This window comes from Aptenodytes forsteri, unplaced genomic scaffold (assembly GCF_000699145.1).
Source record: "Aptenodytes forsteri isolate BGI_AS27 unplaced genomic scaffold, ASM69914v1 Scaffold143, whole genome shotgun sequence".
Taxonomy (NCBI): domain Eukaryota; kingdom Metazoa; phylum Chordata; class Aves; order Sphenisciformes; family Spheniscidae; genus Aptenodytes; species Aptenodytes forsteri.
Window position 1 is genome coordinate 8,179,489 of NW_008794951.1, and position 22,372 is coordinate 8,201,860.

Sequence of the window (22,372 nt, forward strand, 5' to 3'; positions counted from 1 at the left end):
TGCTGTTTCTAGAAGGTTATTCACTTGCCGTTCTGCAATTTTTATTCTCCTTCTAGGGGGTTTGAGGTCATTTGGTTGTTTTTTCCAGAGTCCATTTGTAAAAAAAAATTTTTTTTTTTTTTTTAACCCCTTTTTTCAAAAAAAAAAAAAAAGAGAAGAAAAATGTACACATTACATTATTTTGGCACTGGTATGGACCATTTTTAAAAACATTTGTTGTTAGTATTTATAATGGTTTGTACAAAATTGTAAACTATTTTCAAGTTTGTTTGTTTTTACTTTTGTTCATCATCACCTTTCAAAAACTGTCACTGCAGGAACAAAAATACCCCAAACAAAACCCCTAAATAAAATCAAGGCAACTCTCCACATTACATTATTTTGGCACTGGTATGGACCATTTTTAAAAACATTTGTTGTTAGTATTTATAATGGTTTGTACAAAATTGTAAACTATTTTCAAGTTTGTTTGTTTTTACTTTTGTTCATCATCACCTTTCAAAAACTGTCACTGCAGGAACAAAAATACCCCAAACAAAACCCCTAAATAAAATCAAGGCAACTCTCCTTGCCCCTTCCCACCTTTCCCCCTGCCCTGCTGCCCATTCGCCCTAAAAGAAGATGAAGGAGACAGTTTTTGAAAGCACCCGGCAGTAATTGGTGAGCACACCCTTCCTGGGAGCCCTCCCACAGCACGGTGCGGGCTGCGGCGCCTCTCCGACTAACACAGGACGGCTCTGAGAGCAGAAAGTGCCACCCACCAATCACATCTTCCCACCTCTGGAGTAGACAAAGATGGCTCTTTAGGTCATTTTATTTTATTTCTTTGTTGTTTTTCCCTTTTTTTTTCTTTTTCCCTTTTTTTTTTTACAAAAATTTCTACATCTAAATCACTTTGCTAGAAACATTATTTTTCTTTCCCTCTTTTTTTAACATTAGTTAAAGCAGAATCTGCTTTTGTGAAAAAAGACAAGGATCAAGGTCTTATTTCATGCAGAAAATGCAAATTAAAGATCATAAAAATGGGTATTTTGTTCTGTTTTTTGGTTTTTTTTTTTTTTTTTGTAACACTGTACAGGATGCAATGCAGCCACTCAGAGTATTTTAAGATGGTTCACAGCGGTCCCTTTGATAGTATACATTGCCATTGCCATTGATCTCCCTGTCCTGCTGTCATTGTTGTTCAGTTAGTTCTTTGTCTGAACTTCAGGTCACATAAGATGTCTCCAGTTAGAGAAGACGTTGCCGCTTCTTCATCTTTCAGAGGATGGATGGATGGGTGCAGTTTGAGAGGATGATACATTGGCATAAATGGTCTAGATTTTCCTGGGAAGGATGCCCTGGCCTTAGAGGTCTGATCTTGTTTGCTTTCATACCTCTTGGCATAACACCCCTGTGGTGAGAACATGGGCATTTGTCCTTCAGAAACCAGTTTCTCTTCTGAAAGGGGATGTGATTTCACACAAAGACACAATATTATGACATGTCAGGCAACGGAAAGAAAAAGTACTGCAGACTGGACAATGGTCCTGCCACCAGGGTCATATGTACTTGCCAATGGATGGGATTTTTCTGGATAACTCTTGAGGCTCTCCTTTATTCTCAGTTTTTCCATTTTCTTCTCCAGCACCTAGCTATTCATCTTTCCAGAGGTTAGAAACTCTTCTCTGTAATAACTGCTGAGCCTTTCTAGGGATTTGCTCACTAAGAATCTTCTGTTTTGGTCTGCCAAGCACATTGGCCCCCAACCCAGTGAAGCTGTCAGATCCAGGCATGATTTTAAGCAGATGCACAGTCATCAGGACTGCTCCTGTGCTCAGAGTTGAGCAAGGGATGGAGCTTTGCTGGACTGGGGCACTGTGTGGGTTTAATCCCACCGTGTTTCTCTGCTTTGCCCATCCCCTTCTTGCTTCAGTGCGATTGAAATGGGAGAGGGGAAGGTTGGGGCAACCTCACCTCCCTTGCTAACCTCTTCCTTCATCATCACCTAGCCTTGGCGGGGGCTGAAACTCAGGGATATCTGCCTAGTCTCTGTCTGTGAGAGGCTCTGGGACATGTCTTCCTTCGCTCTGCTTCCAAATTCATGGGGCACGAGGCTGGTGAGATCTCTAGCAACAGCCTGGAAGCTGCACTAGCAAAAGACATATTCCTGTTCAAAACACCCCGATGGGTCCCCAGATGTCCTTGAGGCAGGTGGCACAGCGGTCCCCAGAATTTCAGGTCCTGTGGGCCACTGTCTCTGGAGAAACAAGGTTAAGCATTGCCAGCTATGCCAGTGCGAGCTCTCTCACAAGGTGCGCTTCCTCTTTGGCCTCCCTCCTGACATGTCATGATATTGTGCAACAGCCACCATTGCAGTGAGGAGTCACCTGCTCGCCTCCTGCACTCACCACTGAGACCTGGTCTCGTTGGGAATGGCCATTGCCTCGGCAAGGCTTGGTGCTGCAGCAGCACAGGCTCCATGGCCCTGGGCTCAGTCAGGGGATGGTGATGAGAAAGAAGAGACCAACCAAATGCACCATCCCCTACAGGTAAAAATAAAGAGGACCTGCTCAAGGACTGGGCCGAGTGAGTCCATCCCAGTGTGGGGCAGAGCATCTGTCAGCGAAGAGGCAGTACCGGTTCCTTTGTCTGCAGAGGAGAGTTGAGATCAGCCACAGAGACAAATGCATCTGCTAACCTGAGACAGGGCGTTCCTGATGCTGAAAAACAGGCCATTGCCCTTTGTCTCAGTCCCCAAGTGGCATCAGCATCACAACAAAGGCAATTACATTTTCCTTCCTTGCTGGCCTGGCTTCTCCCAGCCTGTTGGTCCTCAAGCCCTCTCCACCAGGCTCAGCAGCACCAGGGCTATCTGTGCAGCTGGGCAGCGTGAGCCACATGACGGCATACCCAGCAAAGCACACTGTGGTCAAAGACATCTCCAAAGGGGTGGGAAAGTCAGGGAAAAGATCTTTGACCCTCCTGTCTGGACACTCTGTCCACTGGATGCCCAGTAAGGTCCCCAAATAAGACCTGGACCCAGCATCTGACTGAATATGACAATTAACCCTGGAGCTGCCCCACGTCATCCAGCTGGCATAGCACTGAGAGCTGGGAGGCATTAGCCTTTACAGAAGGCAAACCAATACTGATCTACTGTTTAAAACATACTGGAGAAGAAATTATCACCCTCTTCAAAAAAATAATGTTACCACTGTGTTATCTCATCCTTTCTGGGGGAAAAGTCATCAGGTATAAATGCCAAGCTCAGCCTGTGCAAATTATAAAGTGTGCATCCCTATATCATAAACGGGTCTACCACCTCTCATCTCCCCACTTTGTCATACACGTATTCAATATTACTCTGCAAGCGCTTTCTGCCTGTGGCACTGGCAAGTTCTGGCTATCTTAGATGGGAGCAGGCAGCCCACAGCATGAAGCTGAGAACAGGAGGTTTCGGATGATTTGGGTCCATTGTCTCTAGAGTGGGATGATGACAGCATAAGCTTCTTGGAGCAAGGGACCGTATTTTGTTCCAGGGTTTTCTAGTCTAGAGCATAATGGGGTGCAAGAGCTTATGCTCACACAACTCCTCCTTGTTTTGTCTCTACAAAACACCTGTCCTTGTTTACCCACCAGTCCTGCTTGGCCTACTCATCAGCAGAAATGGCTGAGTCAGGGCTGTGTGGCTGCACCATACCAATACGCTCCAGTTGGAGTGGCAGCTGCAGTGGAGAGAAGCCTTACTGCTGAAGAATGGACTTTCCTAAGAGGGTTGAGACTTCCCTCTGGTCTGCCTTCCACGTAAAGTTTTTTTTCTTTTAACCTCACAGCAGTAACACAAAAAATATAACATTCATTGGCCCAGCTGCAGAAAGAAACCACACTTCTGCCCCATGGAGGCAAGACTGTCCTCTGCTTCTCCAAAGCACTAAACATAAGATAAGACAGACAGGCAATTTCTCATATTGCTTTTTACCCTTGACACTCCTCCCAGTCCAGACAAAGATGGATTGGAACACAAAGGGTTACCCGTATGTCTCAGACCTACTACCATCATCATCCTTGGCATTCCCCATCACTCATTTCTGCTAACTGGAAGCTGCATGGAAACCAGGTGTCCCTCAGTCCAAATTCAATCAACATCCTACACTTGAGCCCACTCATTTGTACTTCTGACCTTCTGTACTTCTGCTGAAGAATTTGTCTCTGCAAGGCCAATGGCCACTAAAACAGATAACTAAGCTTAACACAAGGTCCCTGCTTTGCACTCTTCAAATCCATCCTTCACAAACAGCCAGAAATGCACAGGCAAGGTTCTATTGAATTGCAAAGGGTCTTAAGATAAATCTTTTCACACGGAGGGCTTTCTTTGTACCTATTCTGAGCAGCTGGACATTTCCTAGCACTTGTCACCCTAGACTAAGTCTTAGGGCAGAAAGCAGCAGCGACAACAACAACTTCTCAAAGAAAGTTCAGGCTTATATTGCCTTTACTCCATCTGCATTACTTCATTTATGCAAGTGATACCTGATGTCATCTTCACCCCCTTCACTACATCCCAAGATTCAGGTAAGGCAGAGTGCAGGTTAGCTCTCCAGGAAGAGACCATGTGCGCAAGAGATGAGGGTCTAATTCACAGCCTCCTCCCATTGGCCTCAGGGATGGTGGGATCAAACACTGAAAAGTTACTTACATACCATCATTTCCACCTCTACTGCCCACCTCGTCTCTATTGCACTTGGAGGTGGATCAGGGAGCCAGCCCTAAGGTCATCCTGGTGGGCTGTGCCTCTGTGCAGGCACAGGCACAGGTTTGCCCTCCAACCCCTGTGGGAAAAGTCTGGGGAAATATGTTATAGTATCAGCCTGGAGGACAGTGCTTCTTTATTACACTTGTTACCTTTCAGCTGTTCTTTACTTCTGAATGTACAGAACCATTTTTATTTGGTTTACATCAAGACATTAGAAATCAAACATCTTTTTTTTTTTTTTCAAAAAAAAGAACAAAACCAAACAAAAACCAAATGAAAAATAAATCCCAAGCCCCAACACTATATACATCTTCTCGTCCCCAGTCTCCGCTCCCCTCCCTCCCTCCCACCCTTCCTCCCTCCCAGCATCTGCGTTAGGTCCTGCTTCCAACACATAGGTTTCACATCTCTCACCCGACCCATGCCCCCAACCCAATTTCTATGTCTACTGTAAAGACATCCCACCCTGCTCGGTAAGCCCAGTCTCATCTCCAAGAAAGCATTTGGTAACCCGCATGGCATTTCTTGCCCAGTTGGCTCTGATCTCTGACACCAAGTAGAGCTCAGCCATTGCCCCAGCTTTGCATGGCGGTTGCTCCACTGCGCATCCCAGCCCAGCTCCTGCAACATTGTCCAGATGCAAATGATTGTCCCTGCCTAAAGGGACTGAGTTCATATTGATGGCAGAGCACTGTGAGTCTCCCTGTATTTTCCCCATTCCTGACCTCACCATCTCCCAGAGACTGCAGTCTCTGCCTGCTGGGGACTGCTGCCATGGCTGGGTTTCTTTGAGTGCTGCCTGCAGCTGCACCCAGCCTGCCCGACTCAGTGGAGGTCCCTGGTTTTCAGTGCTCTAGTCCCTTCAAACCTATTGTATTGCACATATATTTTCACTACCTCTCTCCTATTTGCTCTGCTTCTGAAGTTACAGCTCTCTCCCAACAACAACCTCTTCTTCATCCCACCCTCTCCATTAGAATTCCAGTAACCACCTTCCCTAAAGCCACTGTCCTTTGGTCTGCAGAGGTTTCTCTTCTGCCTGATAACAGCTCAGAGATTTAAAACCCCTTCCTCAAAAAAGAAAACAAAACCAACTCCCTCCCGCACCCCTTATCTCCTCCTGCCAGAGCCTCTGGAGCAGATCTGGTCAAACAGACTGGCCAGATCAGTTCCCCGCATGGCTCTGTTTCTGGGAAGTGGATGTGCTGTCCACTGGACAGAGGAAGTGCCAAGCCTTGGCAGGTTCCCTACTTATTTGCAAGACATAAGCTGCTGGCGTGGTGTCAGATGTGCATGCAAGAAAGCTGGATGCCAGTTAAGACCTACAGTCTTCTTTGTTTCATGCACTGTGAACTTATCCTATATACACTACGGGCTGGTTTATGCTTGAAGACATGAACATAAAGGTATACATTTTCCTTTTACCTTAGCAACCAAAGCTTTACTTTCACCCATGGAATAGCAGGGGTTTGCTACCAGGGCTCTTATTTTCCTCTTTTGCTCTTTCTCTCATTCTCTCTTCAGTTCTTAATACTCAAGGTGAAGGGGAGATAGGAGGGGGGCAGGTAGGATTACAGTCCCAAGGTCCTAGTTCCTAAAGGTCCCTGAGTGACAGCACTATACAGTATCAGAAAATGAAGCGATAGAGTTGCGTTGGCCATGTATATCCTGAGAGAGATTTTCATTTCTATTTCTCCTCCTCCTTCTCCTCCTCCACATGCCTGTCTTAGGCTATTATGCATGGGAAAGGTGCAAAACGTTCTCCCCCAGCCCAGCTCCCTCAGGCAGCCTGGACCGTCCCTTATGCTCGTGTTACAGTCTCTGCTAAAAAACACGACCCAGCAAGCAGCAATCCTGCCCCAAGCTGCAAACAAACCAAGCCCCGATCAGAATTGCCTCCTGCACCACTGCAGCAAAAGTCAGAAGAAGCTCCACTTTGGAACAGCACTCACACTCTTTCCTCCCCCTTTCCCCACTGCTCTCACTTCGTGAAGAGAAGGTGGACAGCAGCAGGCACACAAGCTGCAGCATGGAAATCCCCTCCACCTTTCTAATAACACGAGCTTTGTACCCACTGCATGAGAGGTTCATGCCTTTCCTTTCCTCATGCTTGTGATGGCTTGAAACCTCTGAGCCTTGAGTATGATTAAAACGCCTTTTTTCTCCACTATCTCCTTTCTGGATTACTGGACCTCAAAACGAGACATGGGTTTGTTGCCTTTCTTAGGGGTGGACACAGATGGCTATGGAGGGGGAAAATGGAGGTGCCACCTTGGTTCTGGAGGAGGGCATTTCTAAAGGCCTTCAGCATTCTTCCCTCAGCCTTGTATGAGAACACATTTTCTATTACTCATCCGACTCACAGGACACTCAGTTGTTCTCCAGCATTCTGCCCTGTCACCAGAAATTGTAAGGCAGTTCCTGAACTATGAAAAGTCCTGACCGCACACTCTTTGGCAAAGATTATTGTGTAGGACCAAATAGTCCAGATGTCTGGATATACTAAGACTGACTCTATGAAGTAAAACTGATCTGGTAATACCAGGTCAGAAACATTCAAAGAGAGAAACTAGGATGACTCCTGATAAGAAAGAGAACCCAGCCAACAGAGAACCGAGGCAATAGCAAAGGAGTCTGGCTCCCAGTCCCAGCAGGTGAAGAAATCAGCTGAGCAGTGCTTTTTCCCTGGAAAGCTTTTGGATTGTCACTATAAAATTCTGGGCTCAATCTCTGATTGAAGCCTCAAATATTAAACACAGCCCCCCTGTGCCTGGTCTCCAGCTGCTGGAGGCCCTGGGCTGTACCTGTAGGGCGCTGGATGGGGTTGGTCAGGACCCCACTCCGTCTGGGGCTCAGCACCTGAGCAGCAAAGAGTATAGGTGGGTTTTGCATCATTTGTGTGCTACTGCTGGTCTTTGGGACGAGCTGAGAGAGTTCTCAGGTGCCTAACTCCTACCACACATTTGTCAGGCTTTTACTACAACTATGAAATTACTGGAGTTCCTGAGTCATCTCCCTCAGCTTCATAATTTCTTACTACATGGCCATTTGTTTTCCCTCCAGTCTTAATAGGCTTCTTATAACTGCCTCTTTTTTTCCCTTCTATCATTCTGACCACCCTTTACATTGCAATCACATTTATAAAGGGTAAGTGTTTAGATAGAATCATAGAATCATAGAATCATTGAGGTTGGAAAAGACCTCGATATTTTATTTAAACATCAATCAGCTGGTTAGACTGCCCTTAAAAACTGAACCTGCTGATAGGCAGCCTCCATCTGGGAACTGCAGTCATCTGACATGCATATATCCACCTACATTATACTGCTGAAGTCATAAAACACAACTTTATGACTTCCATTAAAACATTTAAAAGCCATTTGCAAATAGAATCCAACTAGAAAGTGTAACCTTCTCCATTGGCTAAGCGTTAACTTCCTGCATATCAGGTAGACAAAACTACCCGATCCAGCCCTAGCCCATCATCCAGCTCCATTCGCTCTTCAGACTCTTATTCCTATACAGACTCGCCTAGACTGTAAAGTACAATAACATTGGGAAAAACCATTTTTAACAGCATCGCTCTTGAATGTGGAAACCAGCAAGAGAGTTCTGCATGGCAGCTGGGAATCTAAGTCTGATATAACAATTGTGCTAAAACCTTGGTGAGTCCAGGGAGGCCTGGACTGAATGTGTGCATGAATGAACATAAGAGAGGGAGACAGAGATTGGGGGCGATTGAGAAGGATGGATGCTCTACTTTTATGCTTAGGATTCTATTAGTGGAAAATGCATAAGACACATTACTGATATAAAAATAACAATACTTATTACTCTGATGAGCCCTGATCCTGCTTCATCCAAGTCAAGGCAAAACTTTCCATGACTTCAGTGTTACTAGGTCAGGCCTATAGTGATTGACATTTTCATAGCACTGTACAGACATAAATTAGTGAATGAAAAGATGTGCATTAGATGCATCTGTCATCTGAGAAACAGGAGTTTCCCTGGTCTCAGAGGATCACTCTGCTCTCCCAAGCAATGGGAGTCAAGGAAAAAGGAAGAGAATGCTAGCAGGAGAATAAAGGGATGGTTGGGTTCAAGACAGTGTGTGTGTCTGGCATGTAAAAACCTCCATCAGGTAAGAACAAGGTTCTCATCATTACTCCAGGAATGGCAGAATGACCCTAGGGTTAAAGTTTTGCACTTGTGAATTTATTATTTTCATGGCTTTTATTAATATTATAAGGGAGATTATCAATCATCAGTGATTGCCAAAGAGGCCAATAATTCAGTGATTTTCCTGAAAGTCACTGGCTCCTTTGGAAAAAAGTTGACCTTGCTGTCCAAGGCCAAGTTACCCTTCTGTACCTTTATAATGAGCGCCTGTGGATGGAAGCTGCTACAGACTTAGGGGCTTCCACAAGCACTGACAAGCTCAGCATTTTCACTGCAACCTTCACCCTGCCCAGTCTTTGAAGACCATCGTCTTCCAGCAGGATGATGCTCCATGGAACCCTACTGCATCCTTAGTTACATCTTCTGCAAGAAGGGACACAGGGTGCTCTTCTCTACACTCTACATATATTAACAGACATAAAGCAAGGCCTGATAGAAGCCGTACAGATCAGAGGGTGCCAGCCCACCATTTGCTTCTGAACTTCTTAGGAGAGGGGATAGTTGTCATTTCTGAGTTTTTTCATCCTGAAGCACAACAAAGTTAAACAACATCCACCCTTTCCTGCACCTTGCCATAGGCTACGGTCACTCAGTGGGCTGGAGTGTGAAGTCCCTTGCTTGGCACAAGGAACAGGTAGAGGGGGAAGGGTTGAGTTTTCAGAGTCCTGCAACTGCTTTTCTCCCCAAACTCAGTAAGAAAGATGCAGGGTGGGAATGATTAGGAACAACCCCTCCTTTCAGGACTGAATCAGCTTAGTCTACTAGAGATCAGATGCCAGCACGGAACAGCAGCACTGCCCCATTGCTGATCCCCAAAGCCCTTTCTTTCCTCAGCAAGTATATGTATTTGCACAATCTACCTCCCCCAGCTCTGTCTCTCTAATACAAGCTGGGACTCAGACCTCCAACCTCACAAAGTTGCAATGAGCAAACAAAACCCTGCTATTCCCCCCAAAACACTGCCAGTTAAATGTCATCTGTGTTCTCTTTCTACAAAAGACATTACAAAACCCCCCCTCCCCAGGTCCCCTCCCCAGAAAACATGCTTGCACACACACACATCCGTATCTACATACATGCGCACATACACACACAGATGCGCCACACACACACACATTCATACAGGAAAAACAGCTTGCAAACTCCTGAAGGTGGAAAAAGGCAACTTGCAAATGTGCCTTTGTTTTTGATAAGCTCCCTCTTCCCCCCCTCCCATAACCCCACATTGCCCCTTCCCTCCCAAATAATTGCCTTGTCCTCCCCCCTTCCCAGCTCTTCCAAAATAAATATTCTTTTTATTTGTTGGTTTAAAAGATTCTTTTAGGCTTGTAAGCAAGAGAGAGGGAGAGAGAAAAAGAAAAGAGAAATCTCATAGCATGAGAATGAAACCCCACCACCTCATGAATCCATGAAAGACTAAACATGAAGGAGTTAAGAGCAGTGACAGAAGAAAGATTAAAAAAATATAATAATACTGAGAAGAGAACGATGAAATTTGGTAGTGAAATGGAAGTAAGGATAGCGCATTTGTGAGCACAGCCAAAGATAACCTATCCCCCCATCAGTTTTTGACTCAATTTCTTTAAATCTCCCTCCCCCCGTTTTTTTAAACTTTTCTTTTTTTGATGGGGTTTTTTTGTGTTTTTTTTTCTGTTATTTTTTTCTTTTTTTTTTCTTTTTTTTGTTTTTTGGTGGTTTTTGTTTTTTTTAAACTGGTTTAAGTCCTTCAGCAGGAAACCAAAATCGAGACAAACACATCCCTCCCTGAAATGAAACCCCCTCCCATATACCCTTCTCTCCCTTACCCCTCCACACACTCCGTGGTTCTACATGTGCTGAAAAGAGAAGAGTAAGCTTAGAATAACTCTAATGAATCAAAGGAATAAATGATAATGATAGTAAAGAGTAAAACCCAAACCCAAAAGACCACAACACTCCTGTGTTGTCATTGTCTGAGTGTCTGTCCCTATCTGTCTCGGAGGCTGCAGGCATCAATTTACATAGTACAACCAGTAAACAAGGTTGAAGAATCCAAAGGTGATTGGAAAAATGATTCGTGACCACTTGTCAATGGTGCTGACGTCTGTCAGGTCTGGGATTTTGAGCTTCAGCTTAGATGACCGTCGGCGGAGACGGCAGTTGGCACGGTTGCGGGCCGCGGCGTGGTGGGTCAGCGGGACATGGCGGTCCAGGGTTGGGTGGTGACCAAATCCATCCCGAGAGGCCAGCTGCTTGCGGAACTGGATTCCTGAGCCTTCAAAGGACATGACAGAGTTTCGAGAGTCACCAACGCTGCTCATCATGTCCGTGGCCAGCAGCTCGTTGTTCATCTCCAGAGTGCTGAGGAGGATGTTACCATAAGGGTCAACCTAGAACAGAGAAGACAGAGAGAAAGGTAGCGGGGATGTCATGTGCAAAATGCATACAGGGACACACAATCAGGGATGATTTTGAACTCTTTTCTGTGTAACAATACCACTGATTGGGTCATTTGTGAGCTCTGAACCTGGACTTCTGCATTTGAAAATGTTGTCCACTGATGCCGGAGTTGAAGGACTAGCCACATGTGCTCGCAGCAAACTTTTGACCGGGGTAGTGTGATTCTGACAACATCGTAGGACCAAAAGCCACAGCAGTACTTTTGGGTACACCTGCCCCATGCAAGAGGATGGTCCTGATGAGACTGACTTGAGGATGATGACAAAATGATCAAGGAGAAAAAATTCCCAGTAATCACGAGACAGGGGAACTGGAGTTCATCTCTCATGATGAGGAGAAAGGCTGGTCCACAGCTCACCCAGGACTGAATGAACAATGGATAGTCTGAATTCTCCTGCCACAATGAAAGAAGGGGACAAACCTGCTCTCTCACCCTCTTCTCCTCATAACGGTGGCGCTCATTGTTGGCCTTGCTGATCCGTTCACTCTGTTTCTTTTGCTGCCGGGGGCCTCGCCCGAAGAATATGTAGTTGACAAAAGCATACTCCAGGAGTGCAAGGAACACGAAGACAAAGCAGCCCATGAGATAAACATCAATAGCCTTGACGTAAGGGATCTTGGGGAGAGTCTCCCGCAGATGGGTGTTGATGGTAGTCATTGTAAGTACCGTGGTGACCCCTGTAAGGAGAGGGTAGGTGCTCTGTTACCAAGGTGGGATGGTTTCCTGAAATGCCACTCTCAGCTTCCCCATCCCTCCTCCCAGCTGAACAACCTCAAAAGGGATGGGAGCAGTGCAACTGGGAAGAAAATTGTCATTATTCTAAGCCCAGCTGCCCAGTACAAATCGCTGCAGAAAATAAACCAGCCACCAACAGTGGGAGAAAATGTCAAAGCTGAGTATCATCAGGACGATGGGGATCAACATCCTCTGGACCTTGGTTCTTTAAGTCCTCCCTGATCCTCCTTCTTTCCCTCAGTGTGGTAGGAAACATTCAGTTTTGATCTCAGTCTCTCAACCTCTTCTCCTCCTTTTTTCCACTTCATGAACTCATCAGGCTTCCCTGGGCACTACTGAATGCCTCAGTATCCTTGACATGAATTTATAATCTGCTGTGTCTTTCCAGTGCCATGAATAGGAGAAAGAGTGAAGAGATTCCCTTTTCATGGCATGCTCTTTTTTTGCATGCCTCATAGGCTTCTGTCTACATCCTTGACCCCCATCAATTTCCACCTTCCTTTCACCAGCTTTACCACTCACTACTTCAATTATCATCTGTACGCACTCCTGCCATGGTTCTAACACTCCCTTTTTAGGCCTACTCATATTTTCTGCATCTTAAATAAACATTTCTTGGCCTCATTGAACACTTTTTTCCCCATCTACTCAGTTTCCTAGAGCCTGGTGCACCATGATTACTCTCACAGCTTCAGCCCTCTTCTTTGCTTTCTTCTCAGCCTCTTCCCTTCTCTGGACTGTCAGAGCGGCCTCAGATCTGTCTCTTTGACAGTCTTCTGCCAGCTTCAAAAAGATGGCAACAAGCCTTCATGCTTCTTTTGGGGGCAGTTAACTCTTCTTCTTCAACCTAGTCTTCTTTTCCTACTTCTCTAGCTCAGCTGTGCTGCTTTTCTTACTACCTTGCTGATCTCCTTTTTTTCTAGTGTCCCTCCTCATCTCTCTGTTGGCAGCTTTCTTAGTCTCCATGACCCTAATTTGCTCTTCTGGTTTCAGGCCTTCCTCTACAGTGATGACTCTCAAACCTCTCTGTGCGTCCTGGACCTCTGCTTGTCCTGTTTCCCCTTCACCCTCTCGTGTCTTTAGTGTCATTCCTGATAAAAGATTTAAAGAACTAATAGTCTTCAGTTCACAGAAGAGTAAACGGAAGTGAGATATATTTATATACATACAATATATTATATTGTCTATGTTTAAACAGTAGTCTAAATATCCAGAAATCTGGGACAAAGAAAGGGGGAATAGAATGTTCTCCACATCTCCATTAAGAACTGGACAAATTGCAATGGAGACTTAGGACAGAGGCAAAGAAGAGCTTTTTGACTGTACGAGCAGGTAAATCTGGATATAAAGTGCCCAGAGGAGGCTGTGGAGTCTCCTTCTTTGGAGCTTTTTAAGGACAAGTTAGATAGAATGCTGTCAGGAACAGTTTAGGGAGAGGTGTTCCTGTTTTGATCTACAATGTTTTTCTTCTGTCTTCTCCTTTGAATCCAGATGTCAGCAGAAATTCAACAGCTGTGCTCATGTCCACCCTTCTGCTTGTACTTTCACTGTGCCAGCCATGTCTGCCATGGTCTCTTTTTCTTCTGTCACTGATTATACTCTTGTCAATGTAACTTACCTTTTTAATTTACCATGTTCTTCTTGTTCCCTCCCTGTCTCCCTGCCCCAGCATCTCCAAGCAAGCACAGCCAAATAATCTATTTTATATCTTTGTACAAACCATCCCTCCTCTGACTCTTCTCAAACTCTGTCTTCTCCTAGAGCTAATTTAAGCCCCAAACCTTTTCTGTAAGACCTAGCATCTACCTGTGCTCCATTGCCTCTCTGAGACTTTTCCCACTCACAGATGAAATCCTTCTTCCTCCTTGGCTCTCCTATTTCCTCTGAACTTTCTATGATGTTGCACATCCCCGTTCTCATATGCCAGCCATCCCCCCTTTCTCCTGTTCCTTCTTCAAAATCCTCATCTGCAATCCACCCCCACTTCCCTTCTGTTGCTTAAAAGACCTCATTTTTTTCCTCTTATAGGAAAACATTCCTATTTAAGGGAGCATGTGCTTAAGAAGAACTTGGACTTTAACTACTGTCCCACATTTGACTTGATTATGAAGGTCTTCAGCTACAAAAAGTGTCTGTATGGGCCCTAAACTATCATGAAAATGTGTAATGCAACTTCCTTTATTTTTTTCATCTTTTAGCCATTCACTCACCATTCTTACTACTCTTTGGCCACCCACCCTCAGTATCCAACTAACCAATCCTGGCACACCTGTTGACCAAGAGGTGCCCCGACTTCTCTTCTTAAGAAAACAAGTACAAACCAGGGTGAAGGAACTGGTGGGCTCATGGCATGTCAGTCTCACACGTCTGAGAAGCTGTGACCATTTATGCTTTTGTTATAGAGTTTAAACTTGCACCCACAGAAATTTATGGTAGAACTTTTACTGATTCAAATACTACAGACTCAAGCGTGGGAAGTACTGATACTTCTGAACAAAAAAAGTGGCTCTTCTTGTTGCAAATTTGAAATGTCCTTCATTTGGGACAACAAGCTTGACAGACCTATGTGGCTTGCTTAGCTGCTACCTCATAAAGAAAAAGGTATTTTCTTTCTTAGAGCTGTCCTAGCTGATCTCCCTCAAAAAACCCACCTTCTTCAACATATAATGAAAAGGTACATACCCAGTGCCACTCGTGCAGCAGAAGCATCATAATTGATCCAGAAGGAGACCCAGGACAGGATGGTGATGAGAATAGATGGCATGTAAGTCTGCAGGATGAAGTAACCAATGTTCCTCTTAATCCGGAAACTCAAGGATAAGCGCAGATATGAACCTGTCAATGAGATATTAAAGGGAGATATCATCTGAGAGGAGGGCAAGGCTGTATTTATGGTAAGAGCTTAGGTAAGAGCTTACTTGGAAAATGTTCTCAAGAGGCAGGGATAATGAGAAATCTATCTTTTTTTCTTCATTTGGTTTTGCAGACTCATCAGTTTTTGGAAGGGTGCTCTTCAGAGTCTGCTCAGATGGCTCAGAATATTAAGAAGAAAGGAAACTCTACATAAGTTACGTTATTATATCAGACATTATGGGAGAATGTCTGTTCAGTGCTGAAATTGCTATTATAGTACATGCCAATTTGATACAGGCTTACACAGGAGACTTTAACCCTATATCTGGATGCAGTGAGATGATTTTCCAATGTTTCATGTGTTAGCTTTTCCACCAAACAGCAATGAAGATCTGAATTGTATTTTCCCCATGCTGTTCTAAAAATGAGTTATGGTCAGACTGGGCAAATTCATATGCAAATGGAGTACTGTCAGTTAATCTGTAGGTCTTTTTTTTTTTTCAAGTTGTTGCAACTTCCTCCTAATCTTTTAGCAAACCTAATGGGAATAATGACAACAATAAGTACTTTTACAGTCCTTCCACTGGAGCAGGGTCATTTTGACAGGAACAAAGCAGGGTCTCTCTCATTGCTGTGAAACAAAGTACAATTCCTCCTTCCCACCTCCATCCCTTAGGCAAACAGCAGCCTGAAATATGGGTGTAATCGTGGGATGGCAGCTAAAGTAACAAGAGAACAACAGTTTTCAATGATCAAGGAGGTAGACTGGGAAAAAGGAGGTTATGTTCTCTCACCATTATGTGCCATTTGCGTAGCTTGAACACAGTACTTCACCAGTCTTTTTTTGAAGCTCTTACCTATTTAGACTTCTTTTGTGGGAATACTGACTGTTGTGGGTCTCTAGATTACCATTGCAATGGGACCCTGCTCCCAGCATGCCCCTGAGGCACTACTGTAACAACATCACCATCTGCCACCACCACTGATAGACTCAGGCTGTGATTTCATGGCATTTCAAAAATTGTCCTATATAACAGGTGTGCGGCACGCTGTTTTGGCAGTGAACTCCATGCCAGATCAAAGTGATGACAGCAATCAAAATCCAAACCCCTCCAACTTTCCAACCAGCAGTATCTGAATCGTCCAAGGTATTTTCTCCAGATCTTTTTATTGCTGTGTACAGATGGGTTTGTGTCATTTCATAGACCACTTGCTTTTCAACTGATACATTCTTCTGCTTACTATTGCACCTACATTAGCTTCGAAAGCCAGTTGCAAACCGCATAAAAATAAGGTAAAGGCTGAGAACCTTCTAAAGAGGTTCTGTTTTGAGCTCAGTTGGTGTTTTGACTAAGAAATGAAAACAATTGCAACGAAAAAATGATCCCATAAGTCTCTGAAGAGAAGCAGCCAAAAAAAAAGCAAACTTAGTGGGCACAGAAGATGCCTCTTTTCCAGAGGAACAAGACCCCAAGTTGAAGCCTGTCTCCTAAGTTAGTGCCTCAGCATCTGATTCAGAGGAACAACCACATTGACGTTGATCAGCAGAAGGTTTGCACATTCCATCGCATTCCTTCAGCAGAGACTCACCGGTGGTGAAGACCACTTCCCTGCTGACAAGCCTCTGCTCGATAATGGTGAACTGGGGCAGTTCTAGTACCTCCATCCCCGTGACAGCAGAATCATTTCCTTGCCAGAAGAAGACAATGTCATCAACCGTGTAACCATCTGCAGAGATGAAGAAGCACAGAGAGAGAACTAAGCTGACAAGCTGGAGCAGATGACACCCTCATTTTCACTAAGGTGATCTGGAAGAGGATCCAAAGGAAAGCCCACACCATCAGATAGCAAGCATAGCCCCTCCCTGCTGACGTACTTTTCTTCTTCAGCTGAGCTTGGCAGTACAGTCCTCAGAAGAGGAAAAAATTGGTCAGAACTCCCACTTCTGGCTAGAATTCAGGAGAAAAAGGTAAGAAGTGGTCCATCAAGCCTTGACTTGTGCTACATAATTTCCATGGCTGACATGACAGGGATTTGTGCATCAGAAGGCTCTGTCAAATGCACCAAACACAGCATTTTGCTTTTCAAAAACTGCCTCCCTTTACCAGAAGGGGGAGACCACACAATACATTCTCGTGGGGACTAGGTAAACAGAGCACCTAAGTATTAAAAATTCCCAGAGAGAAAAAGATTTACAACAGCAGTTGAAAAGAAAATTGAGCATCAGAGCACCTCCCTCTTCTAAGTACACTCAATCAAAATTTGGAGCCAGGAAGCGGACAGTGTCTCTGAGATCAGGGGCTGCTTTTGCGAAGGGCTGGCTGAAAAGAGCAGTAATGGGAGAAGAGAGGAGGGGGAGTCAGGCTGGTAACAAATACTCATCCCTTATATTTCAGGGTAATGGATTTGTTAACTCAGCCGAGGGTACCGCCTCTTACTTTAACCCCAAACTATACATGCCAGACAGGATTGCACAGGCTGGAAGTGCTGAGAAGCCCAAAGCCACAGCCCCAGGAGAAAGACTCCCCAGATGCTCGACTCATGGGGAATGAGGCCCAGGGGGCGAAATCATGCAGCTCCCCTCCCATCAGTGTGATGTTCACAGCCCTGCCCACTGCCCTTGTGGGCAAGGTTTCATCTCCACCTGAAAATTAATGCCGCTTGTGGCAAGCTGGGTTTTGAACCACTGTGGCTGCTGCTGCACAAGGGGTAGCCTCTTATTCTAAGCAAAGTGCAGAGCTGCATGGGAGCACCTTTGTGTGCAAAGAAGCAGTAAGATATGTACAGGCTTTGGTACAGCATGGTGCAAGGCTTCTTTTAGAGCATGAACTTCAACTATGCCCACAGAGAGCTTTTATTCACAACCTGCACTGCAGCACGGCAGCCTGCCTTGTCCACAAGTCCTCACAGCAGAGGCAGTTGGCTAGCAATACCCAGCAAGGCTTACATCCACTAGGGAAAACTGCCACCAAAACAAGCACCAGTGTATTAGTAGGATTGGGGGAATGAAGAGCTGTTGAATGTACCATGGAGGAGAAATTCTTCTACTTAGCCTTAGGGGCTAAGGGTTACCCCAGATCAGAGCTGAACCTTTGAGGATGGTGTCATCCTGCAGCTCCCGAGTGGACAAAGAGCTGAGCAACCTGGTCTGATCTCGTAGCTGACCCTGCTTTGAGCTGGGGGCTGGACTAGAGACACCCTGAGGTCTCTTCCCAAACTGCATTATTTGATGACTGTGTAGTCTCCAAGCCCACATCCTGCGCTCTCAGTCATTACTATGTTTATTCATGGGTGCTAAAAAATAATAAAAATCTTCCAAATGCCATGCCAGATCTGGTTCTGGTGTAAATCACCTAAGCCAGGGCTCCACCTCCTCCCCCGTGGTATGCTCCTGCTCCCATGGCAGTAACTGGTAAAGCACTCACACCCACGAGCCCACAGAGATTCAGGACCCTTAGGTTATCATCTCATCTGCTGCAGACACTGGGGTGTCACAGGCTGTTACACTGACTCAAGTACTCCAGCTTTGTGCACAACTGGTATTTGCATCTGGCTGCAGCGTCTCTCCCAGAGCACTGAGACCAAGTGTGGAAAGCAGCAAGAAACAACCACTCCTCCTGGTGGTTGATTCCAGCGGCTCAAACACTCTCACAGCTAAAAACATCGTGTGCAGTTTTACATTTGAATTCATCTGGCTCAGACTTTCAGACTCTGGTGGTTGTTCTGAATTCTTTGAGGAGGTTACCAAGCCCTTTCCACCCAGCACCCTCTGCAGAGGTGCACCCAGCCTGTAAACAAGTCACCTCTCCACCTCCTTTGCAGCAAACAAACCAGACTGAGCTATTTAGGTTTCTTACTGCAAAACATCTGCTCTAGCCCTTGAACCGCTTTTTAGCATCTTTTCCCAACCTCTTCTGATTTCTCAACTTCCTTTCTAAATTTTGGAAACCAAATATAGACAGAGGCCCTTTCCCCGTCTCACCAGTGACACATTCAGAGGCCGATCGATTCCCTGCTCTGACTCATGGCTCCCCTGGTTTACATAACCAAGGCTCACTCCAGCCCTTTCTGTCAGAGCCCTGCTGTGAAACCTCCAGCAGCAGTGCTCAGGGCTGCCATCCCTTCATCATTTCCCCCAGTTGATACCCGTGCAGGTACAAGTCCCTCAGTCTGGCAGCCTTGCCTGCGCTCCCGCACCCAGGCACAGACCTCCACATTTAGCTGTATTCAAATGTATTCTGAATATATTCAGATTGGGAGGTATTCAAATGTACAGCAAGCAAGCCACGCAGACTGCTATCTTCATCATCCACAAATTTAACAGCAGTGACTTGAAATTTACTTCCTGATCAGCAATGAAAATGTCAAATTACAGTAACTAATTTTAGGAGATCTCGCAGTTAACTAGCTCTATTCCATTTATTCTACGACCTGCTGGTATTGGGCACCAATTTTTGTACTTTTTTTTATTATGGCATTATGCAATATGAAATCAAACATGTTTTTTGGGAAGCCATTTTTTAAAGTGATTCTAAAGGGGAAGGTTGTTCAATCTAAAAATAAATGCTTCACTTTGATTTCTAGCTTTAAAAAGAAAACCAAATTTCCATTTTTCTTTTAAAAAGTAAAAGAACTTTCACAAAGACAAGTCATTTCAACCTGAAATATCATAAAGTATTGATACGATGTCTTAAAATGTCAGATTAACAGCCTGTTTGCTGCCTGCCTCATCAGCTTTTTGCTGAATCCTCACACATAGCTAGGCAGGGGTATGCGCAGTAAGCGTTATTTTCGGGATAGAGGGATGGGATCAACAGGCAGTGCCAGCACTGGCTTATGTCCTGCAGGTAAGTGCCCCGAGCAGCAGTGGGGAAGGAGATCCCAGCCGCCCACTGCTGCTTTACAACCCCAGCAGCCCTGCACCACAAAAGGGCTATTTTGGTAGTTTGTTTTAGGGGGTTTTTTATATACTTTGCTTTTTAAGCCACCCATGAAAGGACTGTTATTCCAGAGTTGTGTGGACTTGGAAGCAAACAAAATGGAGCCCTGTGGATTTCAAATGTACGAGTATTTGAAAGACAAAAGCTCTGAGGAAGGAAATGATTGAATCTCTTCATCTCTGTGTGGATCTTTCTTAGAAATATTGTAAGGAAACATAGCTTCGACAAACAAATTGGCTTGACATGTCCCATTAAGAACAAAATTGCAACATCGGGAACTGTGGGTAGTTCTCTGCCTTCTGTTTTCTTGGTTGTACTCTATTCTAAAAATGCTAAGGACTGCCAGAAATGACATGTCATTAGTGTCTCCAGCAGAACCTAATTTACATCCCATTACCCGCCACGCCAAGCGCTGCGATGGCTGCGCATCCCGAGCAACCCGAGTGGCGAGTGGGAAGGGGGCTCCCAGGCACAGGCAGGGCTGGGAAGGTGGCACAGCACCTTCCAACTATGGACGCTGTAGGACCTCTTTTATGAAAAAAGCAGTTCTCTGATAGTCACCACTGAAGCTGCATCATCATTACTGTGAGATCTGCTGCTCTGGACCACTCCTGAAGGGATACTGCGGTGCATTTTTACGAGGGAGAGCCAGAACTCCTCCACCAGCATCGTCAGGAGCGGCTTTCCATATGAGTCAAGGGAAGATCCAGGTGGGGAGGGACTGCGAGGGGGCTCAGGTCCCACTTCCCACGCAGAGCGGGGCCAGCCACGAGTGAGGGCAGGCTCCCAGGACTTTCCTAGGGCTGAGGGAGCCTTCCACCACCCGTCTGAGGGTGAGAGTGATTTTAATGCCTAGCCTGCTGCTAGAGCTCCATTTTCCTGGGCATTTCACCCACGAGGTCCCCTCAGGATGGAGTTTGGATGAGGGAGCCTGCTCCTGCCCCAGGGGACATCCTCTAGGAGGGGTGGCCCGTAACACCCCTGGGAGGCATCCCGTGAGTGGGAAGCTGCGGCTGGGGCGGGTGGCATCTGGTGGCACCGCGTGGCAGCGGGCAGGCACGAGGCATACGCACAGCTCTCGATCTCCAGCGTGCAGTTCTGCTGGTCCAGGGGATACCTCCGCAGGTCCATCATGCAAGCAGCTGTGGTGGTGATCCTGAAAGGGGAGGGGAGAAAAAAATCAGTTGTGTGGTTTTTCTTACAAAAAAAAAAAAAGGAGAAATGAAAGGCAGACGTGAAAGTCAGGCAGCATTTGGGGCTGCTGTTTCCCTGGAAACCAGGGAGATCCGTGGTGGGAGGTGTGCAGGGTGGGGGGCTGGATGCGGCTCACCCTCAACTGCATGGCTTAAACCCTTCGTGACTCACGTCAGGAAGGCAGTATCTCTATTAACGGGGTGGGGAAGGATTTGTGTTCCTCCTGTCTCTCCCTTGAGAGAGAGACAAAGAAACCAGGAGTAGGCAGAGCTACGGGCAGGGGGGGAAGAGGAGAAGCATGTCAGTTTGTAAGAAGGAGACAGCTGATGTGTCTGTAATACAAACAGAAGATGCATTGATTAAATTGCCCAGCAATGACCTATGGAGAAGAATAGCTGACCACATTATCACCCCCCTTTCCTCCTGAGTTGCCCCAATGACCCTACTTGCAACCCCCCACTCCATTGCACCCACTTTGGCACTGCCGAGTCCAAAAGCCCAGACCCCACCCAACGGGGCCCTTCCGCTCCTATGGGCTCACGGCTCTGGTAACAGAGTCACTCTTGCGCAACCGATTGCATGATCAAGATTCATGAAAGACACATGGGGGTGTGCGTGCATCCCCCTGAAAAATAAATATGGGGAGAGAATGAAGGTCAGTGTTGCTTTGGGGGTGTCAGAGCACGGGGTGGGGGCAGAGCGGCATGGTGCCCACAGTGGGGTTCACATGAGGGTACGAGGAGGCTTTGTGTGCGTTACATGTTGTACACGAAGGAGCATCGCTCTCTGGGATGGGGATTTTTGGGCTGGGATAGATGAGGGAAGAGGGCATGAAGCAGGGACAGAGCAAATCAACAGCTAACTCCCCAGCCTGGCAACGCCGCCCTGGAGTTAACAGGCTGCCCCTATTTCTCAAATATATTGCTCCCCTCACCCTTTAATGAAGTTTTCTTCCTGTGCAATGTATGTGTGCAGGGTTCTGAAGAGGGGTAAGAGATTGGTGCATTCCCCCCTCTTTTTTTAATTAACCATCTGGAAGCCGTTAATCAAGCTACACATTTTTTACTATGTAGGCATAACCAGTGAACTGTTAACGAGAAAGCTTTATGTTCTGAGCCCTGTGGCCTGGGAGAGAGAAAAAAGAGAGAAAAGAGAGGAAAAAAAGAAAAACAAGAAAGCAGAAAGGTTGAGATAGCGAGCCAGCAAAAAAGGAGGAGAAAAAACAAGAAAAAACACCAATGAAAGAAAAAGAGACCAGAAACAGGGAGAGAATGGGAGATGCTGGACAGAAAATTG

At 45.8% G+C, this 22,372-nt stretch overlaps 1 protein-coding gene across 2 annotated transcripts in view; it reads right to left on the bottom strand.

Annotated features, from left to right (window-relative positions):
* Positions 1–10,833: 10,833 nt before the first annotated feature.
* The window catches only part of LOC103895674 (gamma-aminobutyric acid receptor subunit beta-4), a 79,615-nt gene continuing 68,076 nt past the window's right edge, over positions 10,834–22,372 (bottom strand). The window contains exons 5-9 of one of the 2 annotated variants that reach the window (XM_009275353.2): positions 20,956–21,038; positions 16,533–16,670; positions 14,772–14,924; positions 11,787–12,031; positions 10,834–11,283 (exon numbers count right to left, since the gene is read on the bottom strand). In XM_009275353.2, coding sequence (XP_009273628.1) covers positions 10,906–11,283; positions 11,787–12,031; positions 14,772–14,924; positions 16,533–16,670; positions 20,956–21,038 — 997 coding nt within the window. In that variant the 3' untranslated portion in view covers positions 10,834–10,905. Of the gene's footprint in view, positions 11,284–11,774; positions 12,032–14,771; positions 14,925–16,532; positions 16,671–20,955; positions 21,039–22,372 lie in introns of both variants that reach the window. The other variant, XM_009275352.2, reaches the window with a different exon arrangement.